Source organism: Pongo abelii, chromosome 4 (genome assembly GCF_028885655.2).
Source record: "Pongo abelii isolate AG06213 chromosome 4, NHGRI_mPonAbe1-v2.0_pri, whole genome shotgun sequence".
In the NCBI taxonomy this organism is placed as follows: Eukaryota; Metazoa; Chordata; class Mammalia; order Primates; family Hominidae; genus Pongo; species Pongo abelii.
In genome coordinates, this window is record NC_071989.2 from 149,583,443 (window position 1) to 149,607,500 (window position 24,058).

The following is a 24,058-nucleotide window of genomic DNA, read 5'->3' on the forward strand; positions in this document are numbered from 1 at the left end:
TCTTGAGAGCCTGGCTGCAGTGAGCCACTGAGCCTGGGTGATAGACTGAGACCCTGTCTCAAAAAAAAAATTGTTGAAAGAGTGGTCTACCTCATTTTTGCTTCTTCATCCCTCTCACTTTGCACCGAAATACAATCTAATTTTCATCACAACAATTCTACTGAAACTGCTATTGCAAATCTTATCAAATATTTCCGTATAAGTTAAGATTATACTGTGGAACCAATGTGATGCAATGACACAGTGGCTTCTAAACATGTCTCTCTTTTTCACATGACAGTACCAATGTAAAAATTATTAGGTAGGTAGGGCAGCTTTCATCCTCGCAGTCCTTCTGAAACCAAATTTTCTTTCAAGTAATTTCTTCAACATTCCCTATGGCAATATAATTTGCATGGCTGTAGCTGGGTCACTGCCACATCTGGGTTCTAGCTCGCTCGGAAGAAAGAGGCATATCCAGATGATTTCTGTTCTATAACTGGAAGGGGCAGACAGAAATTCTGCTCACAATCCATCTGTGAGAACTTAATTCACTTGGCCACACTCAAATACAAGGGAGGCTGGGATGGGCAATCTACCTTCATGGCCACTTACCTGAGTACAGTTCTATTACTATAGAAGCAAGGGAAAACAGATTTTGTCAGACATCTATCAGAATCCTCCACAATAACCATCTTTTTAAGCCCAATGGATAATTGTCATACTTATTTTTCTTGACTTTTCTGAAGCATTTGCAGCCATTGATCTTCCTCATCTCCTTAAAATGCTATTTGCTTTTGATTTCATGATTTTGAACTCCGAGCCTTCTTTATCTTTTCAAATGTGCTTCTTGCCCTGTCTCCTCTAAATGAAGATGTTTCTTAGAGTTCTGTGCCAAGCCTCTTTTATACTTATTTGAGACACTTTTGCTTGGTTATCCTAGAGCATTCATGGTATATATATATATATATATATATATATATATATAGTGATTGAAACCATGAATGCTATATATATATGTGCTCTATATATATGCTCTCTATATGCTACATATATATATACATACACACACACACACACACACACACACACCAAAATTCGTATGGCCAGCTCAGATTTATTTCCTATGCTTTGGTTATATGCAAACACACACACACACACACCTCACCACCACACAAACACACAAACACACAAACACACATCCTACAGGCACTTACCTCAATATCAGCATGTTCAAAACTGAACACTCATCTTTTTCCACCCCAATCATGTTTTTTTAGCATTCCCTGTCCTAGTGAATGACACCACTAGTCATCCAGTTGCCCAGTCCAGAGATGTGATATCATCTCTGAGTCTTTCCCCTTTTTCTCCCCATGCAACCTATCAACCAACAGTTGGAAATATTTCATCTCCTCATACCTTTCTACTCATCCCTCTTCTCTCCATCCACACTGGCATTATCCTCATCCAGATCATCATCTCTTATCTGATCTCCTTGATTCTCCAGTCATTCCCCCTGAAATTAATTTTCCATACTGCAACCAAACTGATTTTTTAAAATGCAGATGTAATCATGTTAATCAGATGTTTAAAACTCATCTTTGTACTTGAATTACCTTTAGGATAAATTCAAGAATGCATGATATGACCTGTATAATGATTCATGTTCTCACCATGCTTTTAACCCTAATTTCATTGTTAGACCCTCCCCTTCTATGGTTTTTAAAGTCCAAGGCATACTTCACTTCTCTGTGTTCCTCAAAATGCCCATCTGAAATATTCCTCCTTCTCCTGGCTAGTTCCTTCAGATCACAATGTATTATTCATTACCTCAGGAAAGCTTTCACTGATGTCCAAAGTCTGACTTCGATCTTAATTATTTTATTTTTGACAGACACTTAACCAGCACTTACAAACCACTTTGTAAATATTAGTTCATTAGATGCCTATGATAATAATCATAGGAGGCAAATATTATTATTACCCCATTTTACAGGTGAGGAAACAAAGGTATCTATAACTTGCCCAAGCTTATAGATAGTGAGTCACATAACCAGGATTCTAATATTGATAATTTTGTTCCAGATCCCATATTCCTAAGCACTAAGGTATGTAGCCTCCCAGGTACAAGAGGTCTTTTCTAGGTATTTCTATATTACTTTTTGTAAATGCATACATTATGACATACTTCATTTACTTGTCTGCCAATTTTTCTAGTTTGTGAGCTCCATAAGAGCAAGAATTATCTCTAACTTATTTGTGCCATGTCCTTGTTTATATTTTTAAAATATAAAAGGGAAAAAGTAATGACATTACCAACTATAGCTGACAACAAGTATTTACAAGAGTGAAGGAGAGAATATAATTGTAATTACTCAAGAAATGACTTAAATAAAAATTATTTCTTCAGTTCAGAATATTTTAACAGATCCTTTAGTGTCGTGCATTCAAAACAGTGATAATGCAGTGTATGGACATTTTCAGGATTCAAGTTCAAACAAACCAACAGCAAAGGACATTTTGGAGAGAACTGGGGAAAAGCAAATGCAGTATAAATTACATCGAGGAATTATTGCTGAAGTTGTTGATTGTGAACGTTATATTACAATTATCTTTTAGAAGGCCTTATCTATTAAAAATACTTAGTAAAGTATTTAAAGGTAAAAAAAATGATGTCTGGGATTTGTTTCGAATGTTCCGGATGTATTTATGAATTACTTTTTCAAAGAGGAAAACTTTTTTAATGGAAAAAAAAAAACATGGAGACACATGGTGGCGCTACAGGATAAGACGAAAACAGTACATAGGCTAGCACGGTGAGCTTCGCTATTCAGGAGAACAGAAAGCATCCAACCCACTGAAAAGACAGGCATTAAAGGAGCTTCGCCTACAGAGCTGCTGGAGGATACACTCTCCGGGGGTTCCTATTAAAAACCGGAGCTTCAGCTTCCAAAATTAGGGCTGAGCTTCAATTTTTCCACAAGAGATTCCCTAAAGGAACCATGGAGATCAGAGGGGCACTCAATCTGCGAAAAAGGCAAGTTCTAATATTCCTTGTTTTGCTGGGATTGTCTCGGGCAGGTACTGAATCTGCACACTATTCTGTGGCAGAGGAAACAGAAATTGGCTCTTTTGTGGCTAATCTAGCGAGGGACCTAGGGCTGGGGGTGGAGGAGCTGTCTTCACGTGAAGCCCGGGTAGTGTCTGATGATAATAAAAAGTATTTGCACCTTGATTTGCTGACTGGGGATTTGCTCCTAAATGAGAAACTAGACCGAGACGAGCTGTGTGGCTCCACCGAGCCCTGTGTGCTGCATTTTCAGGTGGTTTTGGAAAACCCTTTACAGTTTTTTCGGGTTGAGCTGTGTGTCAAAGACATAAATGATCACTCCCCTACATTCCTAGACAAGGAAATACTTATTAAAATATCAGAAGGTACCACTGTTGGAGCTACATTTCTAATGGAGAGTGCTCAAGATTTGGATGTTGGAAGCAACAGTCTCCAAAACTACACAATTAGCCCCAATTCTCACTTCTACATTAAAATTCCAGACAGTAGTGACAGAAGGATATACCCAGAGCTGGTCCTAGATAGAGCTTTAGATTACGAACAGGAAGCTGAACTCAGATTAACACTCACAGCAGTGGATGGTGGATCCCCGCCCAAGTCTGGGACAACTTTGGTTCTCATTAAGGTGTTGGACATCAATGATAATGCTCCTGAGTTTCCTCAGAGTCTCTATGAGGTGCAAGTCCCCGAGGATAGACCCCTTGGCTCCTGGATTGCCACCATCTCAGCTAAGGATCTGGATGCAGGAAACTATGGAAAAATATCTTACACATTTTTCCATGCATCAGAAGATATTCGTAAAACATTTGAAATTAATCCAATATCTGGGGAAGTTAATTTGAGATCACCTCTGGATTTTGAAGTCATACAGTCCTATACTATAAATATTCAGGCAACAGATGGTGGGGGTCTTTCAGGAAAATGCACCCTTCTAGTTAAAGTTATGGATATAAACGACAACCCACCAGAAGTGACCATATCGTCGATTACAAAGAGAATTCCAGAGAATGCCTCAGAGACCCTAGTAGCTCTTTTTAGTATCCTAGACCAAGACTCTGGAGACAATGGGAGGATGATTTGCTCTATTCAAGATAACCTCCCTTTTTTCCTGAAACCGACCTTCAAGAACTTTTTCACTCTAGTTTCTGAAAAAGCACTGGACAGAGAGAGCCAAGCCGAGTACAACATCACGATCACCGTCACAGACTTGGGGACACCCAGGCTGAAAACCGAGTACAACATAACCGTGCTGGTCTCTGACGTCAATGACAACGCCCCCATCTTCACCCAAACCTCCTACACCCTGTTCGTCCGCGAGAACAACAGCCCCGCCCTGCACATCGGCAGCATCAGCGCCACAGACAGAGACTCAGGCACCAACGCCCAGGTCACCTACTCGCTGCTGCCGTCCCAGGACCCGCACCTGCCCCTCGCCTCCTTGGTCTCCATCAACGCAGACAACGGCCACCTGTTCGCCCTCAGGTCGCTGGACTACGAGGCCCTGCAGGAGTTCGAGTTCCGCGTGGGCGCTACAGACCGCGGCTCCCCGGCTCTGAGCAGCGAGACGCTGGTGCGCGTGCTGGTGCTGGACGCCAATGACAACTCGCCCTTCGTGCTGTACCCGCTGCAGAACGGCTCCGCGCCCTGCACCGAGCTGGTGCCCCGGGCGGCCGAGCCGGGCTACCTGGTGACCAAGGTGGTGGCGGTGGACGGCGACTCGGGCCAGAACGCCTGGTTGTCTTACCAGTTGCTGAAGGCCACGGAGCCCGGGCTGTTCGGCGTGTGGGCGCACAATGGCGAGGTGCGCACCGCCAGGCTGCTGAGCGAGCGTGACACAGCCAAGCACAGGCTGGTGGTGCTGGTCAAGGACAATGGCGAGCCTTCGCGCTCGGCCACCGCCACGCTGCACGTGCTCCTGGTGGACGGCTTCTCCCAGCCCTACCTGCCGCTCCCGGAGGCGGCCCCGACCCAGGCCCAGGCCGACTCGCTCACCTTCTACCTGGTAGTGGCGTTGGCCTCGGTGTCGTCGCTCTTCCTCTTTTCGGTGCTCCTGTTCGTGGCGGTGCGGCTGTGCAGGAGGAGCAGGGCGGCCTCAGTGGGTCGCTGCTCGGTGCCCGAGGGCCCCTTTCCAGGACATCTGGTGGACGTGAGCGGCACCGGGACCCTATCCCAGAGCTACCAATACGAGGTGTGTCTGACGGGAGGTTCCGGGACAAATGAGTTCAAATTTCTGAAGCCGATTGTCCCCAATTTTCAAGTTCATGACACTGGTAAGAATATGGGGGAAATCGAGAACTTTCGAAATAGCTTTGGATTTAACATTCAATAAAATAATTTATTTTAAATTTCTAATTTTTAGTTATTCTTGGCAAGCTGATGGTACTTTTTGCATAATCTTTTGTGAATTCTTGGTTGTACTGTAGTTGCATGCATGATTATAGCTTTTTTTTCTCACAGTTTCTTTAAAAATCTTTATTAGTGGCTATAATGACATGGAAATGTAATCTGTGTTTTCTGGTTTTTCATTTATTTGGTCAAAATGTTATATTAATGGAGTTATTGCTATTTTTGCTGTGATAATGGTATTATTCAAGACAATATTCTCAATTATTTGGATATGCAAACTAAAGTATTAAGAGCTAATGTCATTATATATGTAATTTAAATCTAGGCAGCATCAAAACATAAAGTAAAAATAAAGAGTATTGCTGAATCTGGGTCGAAAATGTAGTGCATTTATCACACTATTCTCTCTGAAAATGTTCTTTAGAAAGGGTGAAAAAGATGCTATCCCTCCATTTTCAGTTCTGGAGAACCTTATTAGTTTTTCAAATATTTACTTTATGATGAAACTTAAGTGGTCACATTGGAAATTATTAATTTCTTAAGTAATTTTTTTCTGTAACTACTTTTGTTGATAATCCTGTTGTGGAGGAAGAGTCTTATAATGCTCTGGGCCTTGCTGTCGCTCTTTAGTTTTCTTAATTTAATTTTATTTATTTATGTTTTTTGAGACAGGGTCTCATTCCATTGACCTGGCTGGAATGCAGTGGCACCATCATGGCTCACTGCAGCCTTGACTTCCTGGGTTCAGGTGATTCTCCTGCCTCAGCCTCCTGAGTAGCTGGGACCACTGGCACAGGCCACCACGGCCTGGCTAATTCTTTTGTATTTTTTTTGTACAGATGGAATTTTGCCATGTTTCCCAGTCTGGTCTGGAACTCCTTGGCTCAAGCGATCTGCCCGCCTTAGCTAGTTTTTTGTTTTTGTTTTTTGAGACAAAGTCTCACTTTGTTGTCCAGGCTAGAGTGTAGTGGCAGGATCTTGGCTCACTGCAGCCTCGACATCCTGGGCTCAGGCAATCCTCCTGCTTCAGCCTACTAAATAGCTCAAACTACAGGCACCCGCCCACGATGCCTAGCTAAATTTTTGTATATATGGTAGAGATGGAGTTTTGCCATGTGGCCCAGGCTAGTCTCGAACTCCTGAACTCAAGTGATCCACCTGCTTTGGCCTCCCAAAGTGCTAGGATTACAGGCATGAGCCATTATGCCCGGCCTAGTTTTCTTTAAATACATCGTGTTTACTAGCTTAAATTTTGTGTTGTTTATTACTAAAGCAGAAAATAATTTAGGGTCTTATCCTGGGTAAAATAGCCATCCATCAGATGAGTACAAAGCAAGAACTTCATAAGAAATTGAAATGAAGATTCAAACTGTTAAAGAAAATGATTTAGTTTCATTTTCCTATTAATTATTGAGTAAATATAAAACATCATTAATACTTCGTGGCCTCTCTCAGATGCCTACAAAGAAGGAATGGGCAGGCATTTATGGTTTATAGATGCCTCATCATGTAACATATTATATCTCAGCTCTAAAAGAAGTTTTATAGAAGATTATAGATAGAGATTTTGATAACTAGAACGTAGTATGGATATAGGGCTAGTGTGCATATACATTTTGAAATTGCTCTTACAAGATTAAATACTATTATAGACCAGATGATGTAGTAAAATGGAATTTCACTTGCCATTGTGAAATAGGTGAAACAAATTCCAGTTTCCTTAGATTTCTTCCCTCTACTTCATGCAGTTATCACTGATTTTATTTTTCATTGTAACAAGTAATTATTTGTTGTGTGGATTTCTTAAAATTGACATTTAAACAATAAAATCCTGAAAAGAATATTTGGGTCCCCTTTTTCCCTCAGAGTCATAAGAGGCAAAACTATGCTCTTAAGTCACTGCTAATGTAAAAACTGAAGTAAGTAAAAACTAAAGAAAGAGAGAAGAAAGACTAGAATAAGGTAGAAAAAAGTGAAATGGAAAGAGAAATAAAAGTGTGTATTTTTAACCTCAGTATTATCAATTATAAATGAAAATTTAAAATAGTATTGAAACTATAATGTTTCTAGAAATTAGGCTAACAAAGAAGTCAGGAAACCTTTATGGAAAAGTGAACAATGTCAATAAAACATTAAATGAAATAATTAAATGTCTGAGTTAATTGAGACAGATGCTAGTTCCTTGATAGAACAACTTAATAAAGATCTATGCTTCCCAAAATAATTTATAAATTCAATGCAATTCCAGTGAAATCCATAAGTAAAGGATCTAAAAATGGTTTCTAATATTAATATAGAAGAACAAGTTGCATGAAGAGCTAGGATAATTTTTAAAAAGAAAAATGAGGGAATGCCTTACATTATAGATATTAGTACATACTACAAATATGAAGTAGGTAAATCTATCTGAATGATTCAAGAACAGACTCATAGACTACCAGATAGAATAGAATCCAGGGTCAGATCCTTTTATATAAGACAACTTGGTCACAGGAGGTATCATAATAACTGGGGTTGGTGGAGAAGAGAGATTATTTAGCAAACGTTATTGGGGAGATTGGCTCACTATATACAGAAACAAAATCCCCATCTCATGTCATATGAAAACAACCTTCATATGTATGTAATAGGTGAATTTGAAATATTTGAATTCGAAGAGATGAAATAAATCTAGGTAAAAATATTCATATCATCTTAGTTTGGGTTTGGATTTCTTAACAAGGCTTTAAAGCACAAAAAAGGAAAATACAAATTGATGAATATTGCTGCCTCAAAATTAAAGGATAGCACAGACAAACTAACAGACAAACTAACAGATGATAATGAGAAGCCACCTGCAGTATTTTAACTGACAAGATTAATATTTACATTATTCAAATAACTCTTGCAAATCAACAACAACAAAGCCAGGAGAGACAATAGGATTTTTTAAGACAAAGGAAAAGGAAATTCAAAAAAAGGGAAAACAGAAAGTCTGAAAATAGCTTTAAATGAAGTTCAACCCTTTTAGTTGGTGAAACATACACTAAAATTAGTAAAGATGAGAGATTTGGGTAATATCAAGTGGAATAATAGGAAATCACATGTATAGCCTATTTAGAGAGATTTCTGATAGTATTTAGTAAAATTTAATATATATGTACTCTATAATTCAGCAATTCTATTGGAGTGTGTAAGCCAGAAAACTCTTAAAGAGCTTTACAAAATGATGTATATAAGAATATTCATCCTGAGAAAGTGAAGAATAGGACTCTACTTACATATCCATCAGTAAAGCAATTGATAAAATGTGTAACATGTTAGTGAAGGATTATTATGCAGTGATCAAAAGGAGTTAGCTAGACATGCAATCACATGAATAAATCTCAAATGTTTTAAAAGAAAAAAGAGACAAAGATTTATAGTACGGTGATATACACAATATCTTATATTTATAGAAATATGCAAATATATAAAACACATTATGAAGGGAGAGAAGAGAGAATATAGGAGAGCTATTTGTGTATATATAAGGGAATAAGGAGTATAGGAAGAAGTGAGAATGAATACCAATGTAAATGGCAGTTGTCTCTTCCAAGAGATTGTTTCAATTCATTATGTCATTATAGAATTGATTTAGCATTGAACAGTTGAAGTTGTTTAAAAATACTATTATTTCTTAGCCTTCCAAAATAATCAGTTGCCCATAGAATATGAAAGCTAACAGTTTACTTGTTATTTTGAGTTGCAACAATATCCCTGAGACTTTACATTTTTAACAAGGTTGGTAAAAATTATGTAGCACAATGATTTCACTGAAAACAATTAGCTATTAAGATATTAATATATTGTCAGGTTAGAGTTAATGTTAAAAGGAAACCCAGAGAGATAAGCAAGACCAAAGTCTACTTTTTCCTTGGGAATCCTGGAAAACTTGAACCTCTATTAATAAGCATGGATCCCTAAGAGCCACACCCTTGGAGTGAGAGTAAACTGGAAATGGATGAACGCTTGTGGGGAATTTCAGCCTCGAACTTGATTTTTAGCCTTAAACTTGATTTAAAGTGATCATTGACAGTTCTCCCAGGAACTGATAGAATCAAATGCAGATCTTTTATGAAATCTAACTTCTTTTTTTTTTGAGACAGAGTTTTGCTCTTGTTGCCCAGGCTGGAGTACAATGGCAGGATCTCTGCCCACTACAACCTCCATCTCCTGAGTTTAAGCGATTCTCCTGCCTCAGCCTCCCTAGTAGCTGGGATTAGAGGCATGGACCACCACGCCCGCCTATTTTGTATTTTTTTTTTTTTTTAAGTAGACATGGGGTTTCTCCATGTTGGTCAGGCTGGTCTTGAACTCCCTACCTCAGGTGATCCGCCCGCCTCAGCCTCCCAAAGTGCTGGGATTACAGGCGTGAGCCACCACACCCAGTCGAAATCTGACTTCTTATAGTGAATGTGAATGTGACCTTACAGATTTTTTTTTTTCGAGAGAGTCTCACTCTGTCGCCCAGTTTTTGAATGTTTGAATGTTTATTCACTCTAAGCCTCAAATGATTCATACAACTAATTTCTTATGTTCTTAAACAGTCAAAGATAAGTGCATACACAAGAGAACATGACACTATGAGTGAGAGCCAGCAGAAAAAAGGAACATAAAAATAAACTTGCAAGCATTTCAAATATTGTAATTATCAGACACAGTCTATAATATGCTAGGCACTTTAATTGAAATAAAAGTTAAACTTGAAGGTGTACAGGGAAAAATGCTATAAAATTTGACAGATTAGAAAACAAAATAGAACTCCTAGAAATGAAAAACTATAATAATCAAAATTTTAAACTGACTAGAAAATTTAATAGAAGATTAGATACAACTAAACAAATAATTACTGAAGAGAAAGATAGATGAGGATACAATTTATCCAATATGTAGGTCAGAAAGTTGATAAGATGGAAAATACAGAAGAGAATATTAGAAACAGAGGACAAAGTAAAAGAGTTTAACATATATTTAACCAGAACCCAAGGAGATAAGAGAAAAATTGTATCAGAAGCAATAGTTAAAGAAATAATAATTTGAATTCTTCAGAATTGATGAAAACTTCAACAAGCAGATTTAAGAGACCTAAATAAACCAACAGGATAAATTTAAAAAGATATCCATATCTAGAAACATTATATTGAAAGCTCAGAAAACCAAAGAAAAAGAGAAATCTTTTTTTTCAAAAGCCATGGGAAAAGGACATTGAACCCTCAAACACATGACAGACTGACAGCTATGCTCCATGTTTCTCAACAGTAGCAATGGAAAAAAATAGAAAGTAAAATATCTTTAAGGTACTGAAGGAAGTTGGCAAACCTAAATGGTCTTTGCATGTAGGAGTCGTCAAATGAGAGCATGAACTCAACTTGATATCAGTTTAATTTTAAATTATTCCAGATGACAAGAAAGAAGTAGTGTAAAGACATTTTATCTCTTAAATGTGACTTCTTATAGTTTTCCTCTTTGCCCATCCCTTGCAACAATTCTGGGTCCAAGAGTTTGACCTATCTCTGTTTCTAGCCTTCTTCCTCTCTAATGACATTCACTTCTACTCTAGCTTAGTCACCTATAACTATGGCCTCTCTCTGGAGATGGTAGTCTCTGAAAACTACATCAAGTCTGAAGTCACCAATTCAAATATACTTCTTTTAATCTGCAACTTATTATCTTTCCTGAAGAGCTTTAATCACCATTTATGCCAATAAATCCCAAATGTGACTCTATAGCCCAAACGTCTTTCCTCAACTACATTTATGTAATAGAAGCTAATTTATATAACTGTCTATGTGGATGCTCAAACTCATCCGTTTAAAATTAAAGCTGTTCCCTTCCTCAAAACTAAATATACCTTCACCAGCTCCATATCTATTCCTCTTTCTTCTGCTCTTCCTGTGTTTATCAGTTAATAGAACCAACAGTCACTCAGTTCCCTAAGCCTGAAGACAAAGTACATTTACCTTCATGCCTTTCTACCCCACTCCTTCTATGTTTATCACCACATCCCCTATTGTTTTATCATTCTAACACAACCCCTTCACTGCATTTCTAGCTGAGGCCAATGTTTCCTCTTACTTGTATTATTGCAACCATTTGTAATCAATCTCTCACCTTAAATCTTATTCGTCTCTAATTTATTCTCAACTCTGAAACAGGATAATCTTTTTAAAAAGTAGAAACATAATCATGTCACTTTTCTGTTTTAATTATAATCCCTTTAATAACCCTGCATTTCTACTGGCATAAAGTCCAAATGCTTTGACATAGTTACAAAATATTTGCTTATCTTTCCAATTTCAACTCTTACCACTTCTCTCCTCTTGCTCTATGTCTTAGCCATATTGATTTTATTTTATTTCCTCCAAATACATCTCTTTATTTGCATTTGCACAATCTTGTTTTTAGTTTTCCTGAACAATTTTACCCCATACCCAATTTTTGTTTAAAGTACTCCTATTAATTTTTAAGGTATCAATTTAGAGTATACTTTCTCCAGAAAAATCTGTCTTGTATTTCCAAATTCTGGTTAGATGACCATCATCTATGCCCTTATAGTATCATGAACTTTCTTTATCATGACATTCATTGTGCTCTATTTAAAATACTTGGTCATTTTTCTGTCTCCCTCTTGCATGGCAGGAACTATGTCTGTTTACCATTCTACCCCTAACACTTATAACCATTCCTTGCACAAAGTATGTTCTCAATAACTATCTGCTAAACTAACTAATTAATAGATATATAAACCTATTTAGAATTGTGCCTCTGGAAAGCCTGGGTCTGCAAATGATGAAATTCAGTTTCACAACTAAACTGAGGTCTAATTTGTTCACATTTTTAAAAATGTTTAACTGGACTTGCTTTTAGATTAAAAACCAAAAGTGTTTTATTTTACTCATTACTTTTGAGCATTTATTTTCTACTCCTGCCAGCTAAGTCTCCTACTGAGTATCCCTAAATAAATCGTACCATTTATGCAGCTTAAAATGTCCAACCTTTCCAAAGCAACTATTTTCATATACCAGGTTCATTTTCAAGTACATGATCTCATTCCTCTTTTCTAAGAGTAGTTGTGGAGAGAGCTAAGACCTCTAATCCTCATTTCCAATTTTCCTAAAAATCTCTTGCCTACTAAGTTAATTACGTGTAAGAGTATTCTTCACTATCTTTAGTTGTTTAATATATTGTCTTCACAGAGAGATCATAACTCGTTTCAGGCAGGGGCTACAACTTAAATATGCTTCTTATATCTACTACAGCTATAGCAGATTGTGGCTGATGATGGAAAGGTAATAGCATCACATATCACAAAAATGCAACTCGGAAAATAGGCATATAGGAGGAGAATATAATTTAAATTTATAGACAAACACACAAGAAAAATTAATATTTTGTCTGAAACGTATTGGAATTTATCTAAAACCTGAAAATCTGCAGAGTCGCATGGTGGCGCTGCAGGATAAGATGGTGAAATTTTTGTAACCGCAGATGCTCTGGTTTCCCTTAACCATGGGAACTGAAAGCGCTGGAAAACCAGGAGAAAACAGGCTTTCAAAAGGTGGGGTACCATCAACACCTCCGCGACAGGATTACGAGTTTCTAGATTCCCAAAGGTCCAGGCTGATAGGTGAGAGGAGCAACTTTAAGAGCTGCTAGAGACTGAGTTGAAACGTTTTCGCCAGAAAGACGTTCGGCTAAGGAGCCATGGAGCCGGGAAAGGGAAGAGCTCAGCGGACAAGGCAAGTGCTGCTTTTCTTTGTTTTCCTGGGAGGGTCTTTGGTGTGTTCTGAGACCTGGAGCTATTCCATAGCAGAGGAAGTGGAGGTCGGCACCTTTATAGCCAACGTGGTGAAAGACATGGGTTTGAATGTGGAAGACCTGGCTGCACGGGGGGCCAGAGTCATCTTTGACGACTATAAACCTTATTTGCGATTGGATCCACAGAATGGCGACTTGCTCTTAAATGAGCAGCTGGACCGGGAGGCACTTTGTGATCTCATAGAGCCATGTATATTGCATTTCCAGGTGTTATTTGAAAATCCGTTGCAATTTTTTCGGGCTGAGCTTTTGGTCAAAGACATAAATGATCACACTCCCACGTTCCTAAACAATCATATACTTCTAAAAATCTCCGAAGGTACTACTCTAGGAACCTTATTCCAAATAGATAGTGCGCAAGACTTGGATGTGGGAAAGAATGGTGTTCAAAACTATACGATAAGTCCCAATCCCCATTTCCACCTTAAATTACGAGACAGCGATGAGGGCAGAAAATATCCAGAGTTGGTACTGGACCAATCCCTGGATCGAGAAAAGGAGTCTGAGCTTAGTTTAACGCTAACAGCCATGGATGGCGGGTCTCCGCCCAGGTCTGGGACTACACTGATTAACGTTGTGGTCCTGGACATCAATGACAATGCCCCTGAATTTGAGAAGCCAGTTTATGAAGTTCATGTACCTGAGAGCAGCCCTCTGGACTCCTTGATCATCAAAGCGTCTGCTACAGATTTAGATGCAGGAATAAATGGAGAACTGTCTTATTCATTTTCCCACGTCTCCAGAGATGTACGGAAAACATTTGAAATCCATCCAATTTCTGGCGAAGTCTATTTAAAAGCACCTCTAGATTTCGAGATTATTCAATCTTATATCATAAACATTCAGGCCATTGACGGTGGGAGCCTTTCTGGAAAATCAAGCATTTTAGTTCGGGTTGTAGATGTGAATGACAACCCGCCAGAAATAGCCATGACATCTCTTACCAGCCCCATACCGGAAAACTCTTCACCTGAGATGGTGGTCGCTGTTTTCAGCATACGAGACCAAGACGCTGGAGACAATGGGAGAATGGTTTGCTCAATTCAGGACAACCTCCCCTTTGTCTTGAAGCCTACCTTCAAGAATTTTTACGCTCTGGTAACAGAGCACCCACTGGACAGAGAGATCAGAAATGAATATAACATCACCATCACCGTGACCGACTTGGGGACACCCAGGCTGAAAACCGAGCACAACATAACCCTGCTGGTCTCCGACGTCAATGACAACGCCCCCGTCTTCACCCAAACTTCCTACACCCTGTTCGTCCGCGAGAACAACAGCCCCGCCCTGCACATCGGCAGTGTCAGCGCCACAGACAGAGACTCAGGCACCAACGCCCAGGTCACCTACTCACTGCTGCCGCCCCAGGACCCGCACCTGCCCCTCGCCTCCCTGGTCTCCATCAACGCGGACAACGGCCACCTATTCGCCCTCAGGTCGCTGGACTACGAGGCCCTGCAGGCGTTCGAGTTCCGCGTGGGCGCTACAGACCGCGGCTCCCCCGCGCTGAGCAGCGAGGCGCTGGTGCGCGTGCTGGTGCTGGACGCCAACGACAACTCGCCCTTCGTGTTGTACCCGCTGCAGAACGGCTCGGCGCCCTGCACGGAGCTGGTGCCCCGGGCGGCCGAGCCCGGCTACCTGGTGACCAAGGTGGTGGCGGTGGACGGCGACTCGGGCCAGAACGCCTGGCTGTCGTACCAGCTGCTCAAGACCACGGAGCCCGGGCTGTTCGGCGTGTGGGCGCACAATGGCGAGGTGCGCACCGCCAGGCTGCTGAGCGAGCGCGACGCGGCCAAGCACAGGCTGGTGGTGCTGGTCAAGGACAATGGCGAGCCTCCGCGCTCGGCCACCGCCACGCTGCACTTGCTTCTGGTGGACGGCTTCTCTCAGCCCTACCTGCCGCTCCCGGAGGCGGCCCCCGCCCAGGCCCAGGCCGACTCGCTCACCGTCTACCTGGTGGTGGCGTTGGCCTCGGTGTCTTCGCTCTTCCTCTTCTCGGTGTTCCTGTTCGTGGCGGTGCGGCTGTGCAGGAGGAGCAGGGCGGCCTCGGTGGGTCGCTTCTTGGTGCCCGAGGGCCCCCTTCCAGGGCATCTGGTGGACGTGAGCGGCACCGGGACCCTGTCCCAGAGCTACCAGTACGAGGTGTGTCTGAAGGGAGGCTCAGGAGCAAATGAGTTCAAGTTCCTGAAGCCGGTAATTCCCAATCTCCTGCCCCGGGACAGCGAAATGGAGAAAGCCCCACCTTTCTGAATGGCATGGAATTCAATTAGGGATCTGATTATGATACAGAACTTTTAGAATGAGTCTATTTCTTTGAAATCTTATTCATTGTTATGTAGATTTTTTCATTTTGGGTAACTGCATTTTACTCAAGAGTTTTCAGAAGTTACAAGAATTTAAGTCTATTTTTTGTTGTTGTTTTAACCGTGAAAAAATTGAGAGAGCCGGAATTTGCTTAGTCTTTGTTTTGAAATACAACCTCAAATAATATATTCACATACACATTATTTTCCCTTCAAGTTTAATTGCACACTGGGCTCATTCATATTTTCTGAGTGTTCTGACTGTGGATCCTCTATCCAAAGCAGTTTTTATATAATTGAGAATATTATTATAGAGGGAAATGCATGATATGAATAAAAACATAATTGCTTGTTATCTGGTTAGGTTGGTTTCTGAGATGTTATCTAATTTAGGTTTCTTTCTTAAAAACCTGTAATCTTTTCATTCTACTTTTCTGGCAAACATTGCAGAGAATTTTCCTGTACTTAGGGTTTTTTTTTTCATAATTATTTGTGAACCATATATATGCTAGTAGAAGTTGTTTTATTTAAATAAATTCAAAACCTTGTTTGGATTAAGATGTATATATCCAGCTCATGCTCTTGTCTGAGAACTTCTCTATACTACCTAAGAGAGGTGATCACTAGTGTGATGGTTATTCCATTGCAGGCCTTCTTTTCTTACACACACACACACCCCACCCCGTTTGTTTTTTTTTTTGTTTTGTTTTTTAAGAGATGAGGTCTTGCCATGTCACACGGGCTAGTCTTGAACTCCTGGGCTCCAGTAATCATACCGCATCAGCTTCCAAAATTGGGATTACAGGCATGAGCCCTGATCATTTTTTATTGGTCCTGTGATAGATTCCTGATTTAAGCTGGAATAGCTACATTCTCCAAACCCCTAAATTTGTGATTGAGATATAATTCATCTACTTTTTCCTCTTGAATAAGTGTTGAATGTGGGCTGAGGTAGCCATGTTTATAAGTTTCTAGATAGAGAGAAAAAGAGGGAGAGAAAACGGAAGGAAAGAGTAAAAGTGAAAAGGAATAAGAGTGGAGGAGGCAGAAGCCTAGAAAACAGTAGAGACTAAAATAGCTACTTAGTTCTAGACCTGTCCACCTAAGTTCAGTCCCTCCTAAGTCTCCAATGTCTAATTGCCCTTGGGTTCTACAATAAGACTCCATTGGTAATAGTAAAATTCTTTTGTTTAACCTATATTGAAGGGGGATTTCTTGAAATCAAAAGAGACTTGAAAGGTATGTACAACCTTGAGTACTCAATTAGACTATCTACCTTGAAACCCTGGTCTTTTATTGCATGCTTCTAATATTAACTTAATGAATGAAATACAGGATGTCCAAGCCTAGAGATAATAAATCCATACTAGAGGCTTATTTAACAAAATTTAAATTTGTAAATAATTTATGAGGTCTTTCAACAGATAAATGCTATGAAGGGCTTTATGAAATGTCTCATTAACTTTACCTCCATTATTTTATATGTCCCATGATTATTTTTTAAATAATACTTTTAATTTAAAAAATAATAATAACACTGAAATTGTAGGTTTTGGGTGTCTGTACCTTTTCTCAGGATCATCATACCCTCCTTAGCAGACTCGTTCTTTTAAAAATTACTTGCTAAGCTCAGTGTGAACAAAATTATTTTTGTCATGTAATGTAAAATATTCTTGCTCCATAAATAACACCAATTTATAGATCATATGGATTGATTCATGATTTCAGTTATAATAATAAATATTTAATTAATATACTCTGTTGCTAGAAAGCCTCATGAAAGAAATTTAAGTTTCTGCCAAGCCTAGGAGCTAAGATCTTAGAAAGAGGAAACTTTATCCAAGAGATGAAAGATGGGAATGAAAAACTAACTTTGATTCATTAGGTTACTGACATAGGCACAAGCTTCTATCCCATTAATATTAAAAAATGCATAGACATTCAGGACACGTTTTCTTGGACATGTAAATCTATAATAGTGAATTTGGATCCATGACCAAAATATTTCTATAAGGAAATTTGTCCATCAGATTTTGCCCATGACTGGCATGTTCTCATATTTTGAAAGTTTAATTAATCAAATTTGTTTGTATAGAAGAAAACATTCTAAAGCAGAATGTTGATTTGAGTTATTTATATCTTAAGAGAAACCAATGTGAACCACAATTCTTCAACTTGGCTCATCCTTAGTTTTCTCAGTTAGCTAGATAATTAGAATGCCACAACACATAACAGTGTCTATTATTTAAACATTGTGAGTAAAACATTGGCTAAAGTTGGTACATTTGGGAAGACCTCCTCCCCCAAAATGTTTTCTCTTTCCTCAGAAGTAAAAATTTCAGTTCCATGCTAGGGTTTCAGGATTCCAATGAATCCCCAAGAGATACATGATTGCTTACTAAAAATGAGTTGAGATCTTCTCCAGTTGGGAGAATGCTTAACCTGCTATTTCAGGTGAACTTAACATATTTTCTTCTGCATTTTACTTTTTACTTTAACTTCAGCCTTTATGTCCATGATCGTGGCTGTCTCCCTCTTCAAGGTCTCAGTGACTCTCAGCTTCAACATGTGTCTATCTCAGTATTAACAATAGATGGTGATGCTCTTTATAAATTATTTTAGATACTGTAACAAGTCAACATAACAAGCTCACAGTCCTTAGGCAATATTCACAAATAAGTTATCCACAACTCCTTAAGCTACCTATTGAGTTTGCATAATAAACCAGCTTTAGCTAGTATATCACATAAGTTTATACTCCTGAAATGTTAGAATGAATCTCTTCATCTACTGTGCTAGAATTCATTAGATCCATCAAAGAGAAGAGGCTTTCTTAACCGAAAATTGCATTGCTGCAAGGATTGATTCCCAGAGCAGATTGCCTACCGACCCAACATAGGCATCAGGACCCTGAATGCTGCTGGTGTTGGAGAAATGGAGGCTGAAAAGGAGCACTTTCCTAGACTAAGGCAAGTGCTGCTTCTCTTTGTTATGCTGTCTCAGACTTGTCCGGAGTGGAACGTTTACACTGCAGCAGAAGAAACAGAAAGTGGTTCTTTTGTGGCCAATCTAACAAAGGACCTAGGGCTAGAAGTAAGAGAAATATACCAGCGTAGGGCTCGGGTCATTTTTAACAAGAACAAAAAATATTTTCAGCTGAATCTTCAGACCGGAGACCTGCAAGTAAATGAGACATTCGATCGGGAAGAATTGTGTAGACTCACTGAGCCTTGTGTGCTTCAATTCCAAGTGTTACTGGAAGAACCTTTGGAGGTTTAAACTTTTGGTCAGTGACATAAACACAATTCCCCTATATTCCCAGAAGCAGAAATTATTTTGAAAATCATGGAAAATACTCCTCCAGGAACTGTGTTTCCTCTGAAAAATACACAAGATTCGGATGTGGGCATCAATAACAACCAAAACTACACCATCTACCCCAACTCCCATGTCCACGCTCTCACCCAAAATGGCAGTGAAGGCAGAAAATACCCAGAGCTGGTTCTGGACAAAGCCCTGGATCGGGAGGAGCAGGCTGAGCTCAGGTTAACTCTCATGGCAGTAGATGGCGCGACTCCTCCCAGAACTGGGACTGCTCTGGTCCTCATTGAAATCTTGGACATTAATGACAATGCACCTGAGTTTGTGCAGCCACTCTATCAGGTGCAGATATCAGAAAACAGCCCCCTGGAATCCCTTGTTGCCACTGTTTCCGCTTTCAGACATGGGAATTAATGGTGAAATATTCTACTCATTTTTTTATGGTGACGAAGAGATTTCTAAGACATTTGCACTTAATGAACGAAGGGGAGAAATTAAAATAATCAGAAAATTAGATTTTGAAAAAATTGTGTCATATCAGGTGGATATTAAAGCCTCTGATGGGGCAGGTCTTTCTGGAAAATGGACTGTCATAATACAGGTGGTAGATATCAACGATAACTCTCCAGAACTGACCATGGTTTCATTCACAAGCCCCATCCGTGAAAATTCTCCCGGGACCATTGTAGCTCTTTTCAGCATTCAAGACCGAGATTCTGGGGAAAATGGAAGAATAGTTTGCTCAATTCAAAATGATGTTCCGTTCATGCTGAAACCTTCCGTTGAGAATTTATACTGGCTGTTAACAGAAGGACCACTGGACAAAGAGATTAGAGCCGAGTACAACATCACCATTACGGCCACGGACTTGGGGACTCCTAGGCTGAAAACCGAGTACAACGTAACGGTGCTGGTCTCCGACGTCAATGACAACGCCCCCGCCTTCACCCAAACTTCCTACACCCAGTTCGTCCGCGAGAAAAACAGCCCCGCCCTGCATATTGGCAGCGTCAGCACCGCAGAGACTCGAGCACCAACGTCCAGGTCACCTACTCGCTGCTGCAGCCCCGGAACCCTCACCTGCCTCTCGCCTCCCTGGTCTCCATCAACACAGACAACGGCCACCTGTTCGCCCTCAGGTCGCTGGACTACGAGGCTCTGCAGGGGTTCGAGCTCCGCCTGGGCGCTTCAGACAGCGGCTCCCCGGCGCCGAGCAGCGAGGCGCTGGGCGCGTGCTGGTGCTGGACGCCAACGACAACTCGCCCTTCGTGCTGTACCCGCTGCAGAACGGCTCCGCGCCCTGCACCGAGCTGATGCCCCAGGTCGCCGAGCCGGGCTACCAGGTGACCAAGGTGGTGGCAGTGGACGACGACTCGGGCCAGAACGCCTGGCTGTCGTAGCAGTTGCTCAAGGCCACGGAGCCCGGGCTGTTGCGTGTGTGGGCTCACAGTGCACTGCCAGGCTGCTGAGCGAGCGTGACACAGCCAAGCACAGGCTGGTGGTGCTGGTCAAGGACAATGGCGAGCCTCCGCGCTCGGCCACCGCCACGCTGCACGTGCTCCTGGTGGACGGCTTCTCCCAGCCCTACCTGCCTCTCCCGGAGGCGGCCCCGGCCCAAGCCCAGGCCGACTTGCTCATCGTCTACCTGGTGGTGGCGTTGGCCTCGGTGTCGTCGCTCTTCCTCTTCTCGGTGCTCCTGTTCGTGGCGATGCGGCTGCTCAGGAGGAGCAGGGCGGCCTCAGTGGGCCGCTTCTCGGTGCCCGAGGGCCCCTTTCCAGGGCATCTGGTGGACGTGAGCGGCACCGAGACCCTATCCCAGAGCTACCAGTATGAAGTGTTTCTGACGCGAGGCTCCGGGACAAATGAATTCGAATTCCTGAAGTCTGTTATCCCTAAGCATCCGGGGCGCTGTGAATGACAGGAGGAAAAGTCCAACTTTGTAAATGGTTTTGGATTCAATTAAGAAACTGTAGATTTTTCAGAGCATTTAGGATAAAGGTTAGTCCTTTATCAATATATTAAGTGTCTGGTTTTTTTTTGTGTGCTATATAGATTTTCTAAGATTTTGCTGATTTCATTTTCCTACTTAAGATTAGACATTTTCTTTGATTATTTGTTCATACTTAGTCTCCTTTTATCATGTCCATTTTGATGAATACAACTTTCAAGTTTACTCGTTAATGAAAGTAATATGTGTTCAATTTATCAACTTTTCAAAATCACAGGCTGTTGATTTGAAGACTCCAGCTCCATTCCGTTTCATTAAAGAAAACTTTTCTAAACTTTTGATGCTTAGAAGACAAGAACGATGATATAGCAATTATTAGTACATATTCTATTGATTCTGTCTTATGCTTACCTGTCTTGAATTTTTAAATGGAGAAGTGTCTGCAAAAATTGCATCGTTTTGTTTCACAATAGCTTGAAGTGGGAAAGACTACATTTTTCCCCAAACTTAAAGCCTTTTCTGCTCTTTTTATAACCTTCACTCCATAACATATATGAGCATTATTATTACTATTATTGAGACAGAGTTTCACTCTTGTCGCGCAGGCTGGAGCGCAATGGTGCGATCTCGGCTCACTGCAACCTCACCTCCCCGGTTCAAGCGCTTCTCCTGCCTCAGCCTCCCGAGTAGCTGGGATTACAGGCCCCTTGTTTTAGTAGAGATGGGGTTTCACCATGTTGGCCAAACTCAAACTGGCTTCTGAGGTCAGGAGTTTGGCTTGTCTCAAACTCCTGACCTCAGGTGATACACTACCCTCTGCCTCCCAAAGTGTGGGATTACAGGCGTGAGCCACCTCGCCCGGCCATATGAGCATCTTTAATGATTATTAGATTATCTCAAGATTTTAAAATCATAGCTCCCTTTTGTAGTATCTATCTAGCCCACCTGATCTTTTTCTGGAAAATTCTCTCTGTCTTTAGCTGAAGTGTAATGTTGCAGCCACATTTATTTTATATGACCCACCTCCCTCTGTGATTTCAAACACAAAAATAAGATGATCCTAGCTGGCCTAATCTGATTCTCTCTGTTAAAAAAAAAAAAAAATGGCTTTAGGAACCAGATACAACATAGTCTCTTTGTTAGGAACATAAGCAGAAAGTGGTGTCATATTTGGCTAAACACCTGGAAAGAAATACAGAACATCAATCTATTGAGAGACACGAAAAAATAAGGTACCAAAAGAATGACTTTGTCATAGATTTTCCTGTTTTAGAGTTTCCAGTCCCTCCCAAGTCTTTTTCCCTTAGGTTGTTGGAGACAAATATGTGCTCTTTAATAAATTTCACTCTAATTAAGAGACCTAAGTGAGGTTTTTGTTGTCAAAATCATGTTTAGATATTCTTGCATTGTTGGTAAGTTAGACCTTTCTTCCTATTGAGTTTTTATTGTGGCTTTTCATATTAATATGACAACATTTGGGATCAAGGAGGTTGTAAAATATTAGTAGTCTATAAGGGACATGCACTAGCTTTTGTCAGAGTATAAAATTTTGAGAAAAACTGAAGGACCTTTCCAATGGTACAGTCTTTGAAGTGTTTAACAGAAATTCTTAGAAAATTTTATTATACAAGAGTTTTGAATATCGTAAGTGTCATAATAACATTACTGTAAAAAAAACCTTGACAATGAAAAATGTGTGTCTAAAAGAGACATAATCCTTATCTTTAGGGTCATCATAATCTTGTTATGTTCTTTCTTTCTATCATATTATATATCCCTTGCTTATGGGTAGCTAGGTTATTTTGCCACTTAATGAAATGACATTTTAGGTCATTCTGAGTTATTTCACATTACTATTTAAAGGGCATAGGAAATAGCTACCTTATGAACATGCTGTCTTCGTTTATCCATCTTATATAATGAACTTGAATCCCAGCAGAAGAGGGGACTTCTACAGCAGGAGGAGAACCTATCTGTCAGAATTTTTAAGTTAATTGTGATTTATTAATGGATCCATATAACAAATATTTACTGAGCACCTACCATGTGCCGGGGATTATTTTAGATATTGGGGATGCAGCAGTGAACAAAATGAAGTTCTAACACGTGAGGTTGAAACAGAAAGGAAACAACTAAATAAGTACTTCTATACTATGTCAGATAATAAATACGAGAGAGACAAGGCAGGGCTGGGAACGGCAGCTCATGCCTATAACCCCAGCACTTTGGGAGGCTGAGGCAGGAGGATTGCTTGAACTCAGAAATTTGAGACCAGCCTAGGCAACATAGCAAGACCTCATCTTTACAAATAATTAAAACATTAGCCAGGCATGGTGATGCACAACTGTGGTCCCAGCTACAGTTGCTGAGGTGGGAGGATCGCTTGAGCCTGGGCAGTCAAGGCTGCAATGAGCAGTGATTGTGCCACTGCACTCCCTCCTGGACAACAGAGCAAGACCCCATCTCAAAAAAAAAAAAAAGGAAAAATGAAAAGAAAAAAAAGAAAAAGCAAAGCAAGAGATATAGGAAGTGCCTTCATATGTATTTTTCCACAGTTTAAAATTTTCATAAAATCATAACTCTCTGACTTCATGTAGAAAGTATATCACACTGGAATGAACTTGTAGCTTTTTCTTGATGTAATCCAACCAATGGGAGCACAATTCTGGTATATAGGCTGTCTAGAATTTGAAAGAAATCAAATAATTCATTTTGTTTTGCTGAGAAAATTTTAAGAAATCACGTGGCTATGTGTTATTATTATTACAAGATGACTGATCACTATTATGTCTTCTTTCACTTCTCAATTTCCCTCAGAGCACCCCACCCAGACTACAGGCTCTGGAGGGTGGGGACCATGTCTGGGTTGTTTACTGATGCATTTTATAATTTGACACATAGAGACCAATAATACTCCTTTGAATGAAGAAATTAATAATTATCATTGCGTGATATTGTGATTACATCATTTCCTCCCAATTTCCAAACTCCTGATAGAATAGAGAATAGATCAATTGTAGCAATTGGTTTCGAAGTAAAGACAACGCATGGTGGCGCTACAGGCTAAGGCTTCAAAAAAAGGAACCGGAAAAAGCCCATGAAATGCTACCAGCTACTTCAGACCTCTTTCAGCCTAAGAGGAAAGCCTGTTAGCAGAGCACGGACCAGCGTCTCCGGAGAATGCTATTCTCCTACATTTCCGGACAGGTTATCAACGGACAGATCGATCACTGCCTCTGTCCCATCGCT

At 40.4% G+C, this 24,058-nt stretch overlaps 2 protein-coding genes and 1 pseudogene across 2 annotated transcripts; all 3 read left to right on the forward strand.

Annotated features, from left to right (window-relative positions):
* The first annotated feature begins 1,676 nt into the window (after positions 1–1,676).
* On the forward strand, positions 1,677–7,236 carry LOC112133455 (protocadherin beta-14). Its single transcript, XM_024247547.3, has one exon. The coding sequence runs from the start codon at positions 2,982–2,984 to the stop codon at positions 5,376–5,378; it is 2,397 nt and encodes a 798-aa protein (XP_024103315.3). The 5' UTR covers positions 1,677–2,981; the 3' UTR covers positions 5,379–7,236.
* A 2,445-nt stretch (positions 7,237–9,681) lies between these two features.
* LOC100451707 (protocadherin beta-18) lies at positions 9,682–16,100 on the forward strand. Its single transcript, XM_003776677.5, has one exon. The coding sequence runs from the start codon at positions 13,121–13,123 to the stop codon at positions 15,485–15,487; it is 2,367 nt and encodes a 788-aa protein (XP_003776725.2). The 5' UTR covers positions 9,682–13,120; the 3' UTR covers positions 15,488–16,100.
* A 1,176-nt stretch (positions 16,101–17,276) lies between these two features.
* Positions 17,277–21,937, forward strand: LOC100461348 (protocadherin beta-3-like; annotated as a pseudogene).
* Positions 21,938–24,058: the final 2,121 nt, after the last annotated feature.

What these genes read in the sequence shown, in the direction of transcription:
- LOC112133455 (XM_024247547.3), top strand. Translation starts at nt 2,982, where the DNA reads ATGGAGATCAGAGGGGCACTCAATCTGCGAAAAAGGCAAGTTCTAATA.
- LOC100451707 (XM_003776677.5), top strand. Translation starts at nt 13,121, where the DNA reads ATGGAGCCGGGAAAGGGAAGAGCTCAGCGGACAAGGCAAGTGCTGCTT.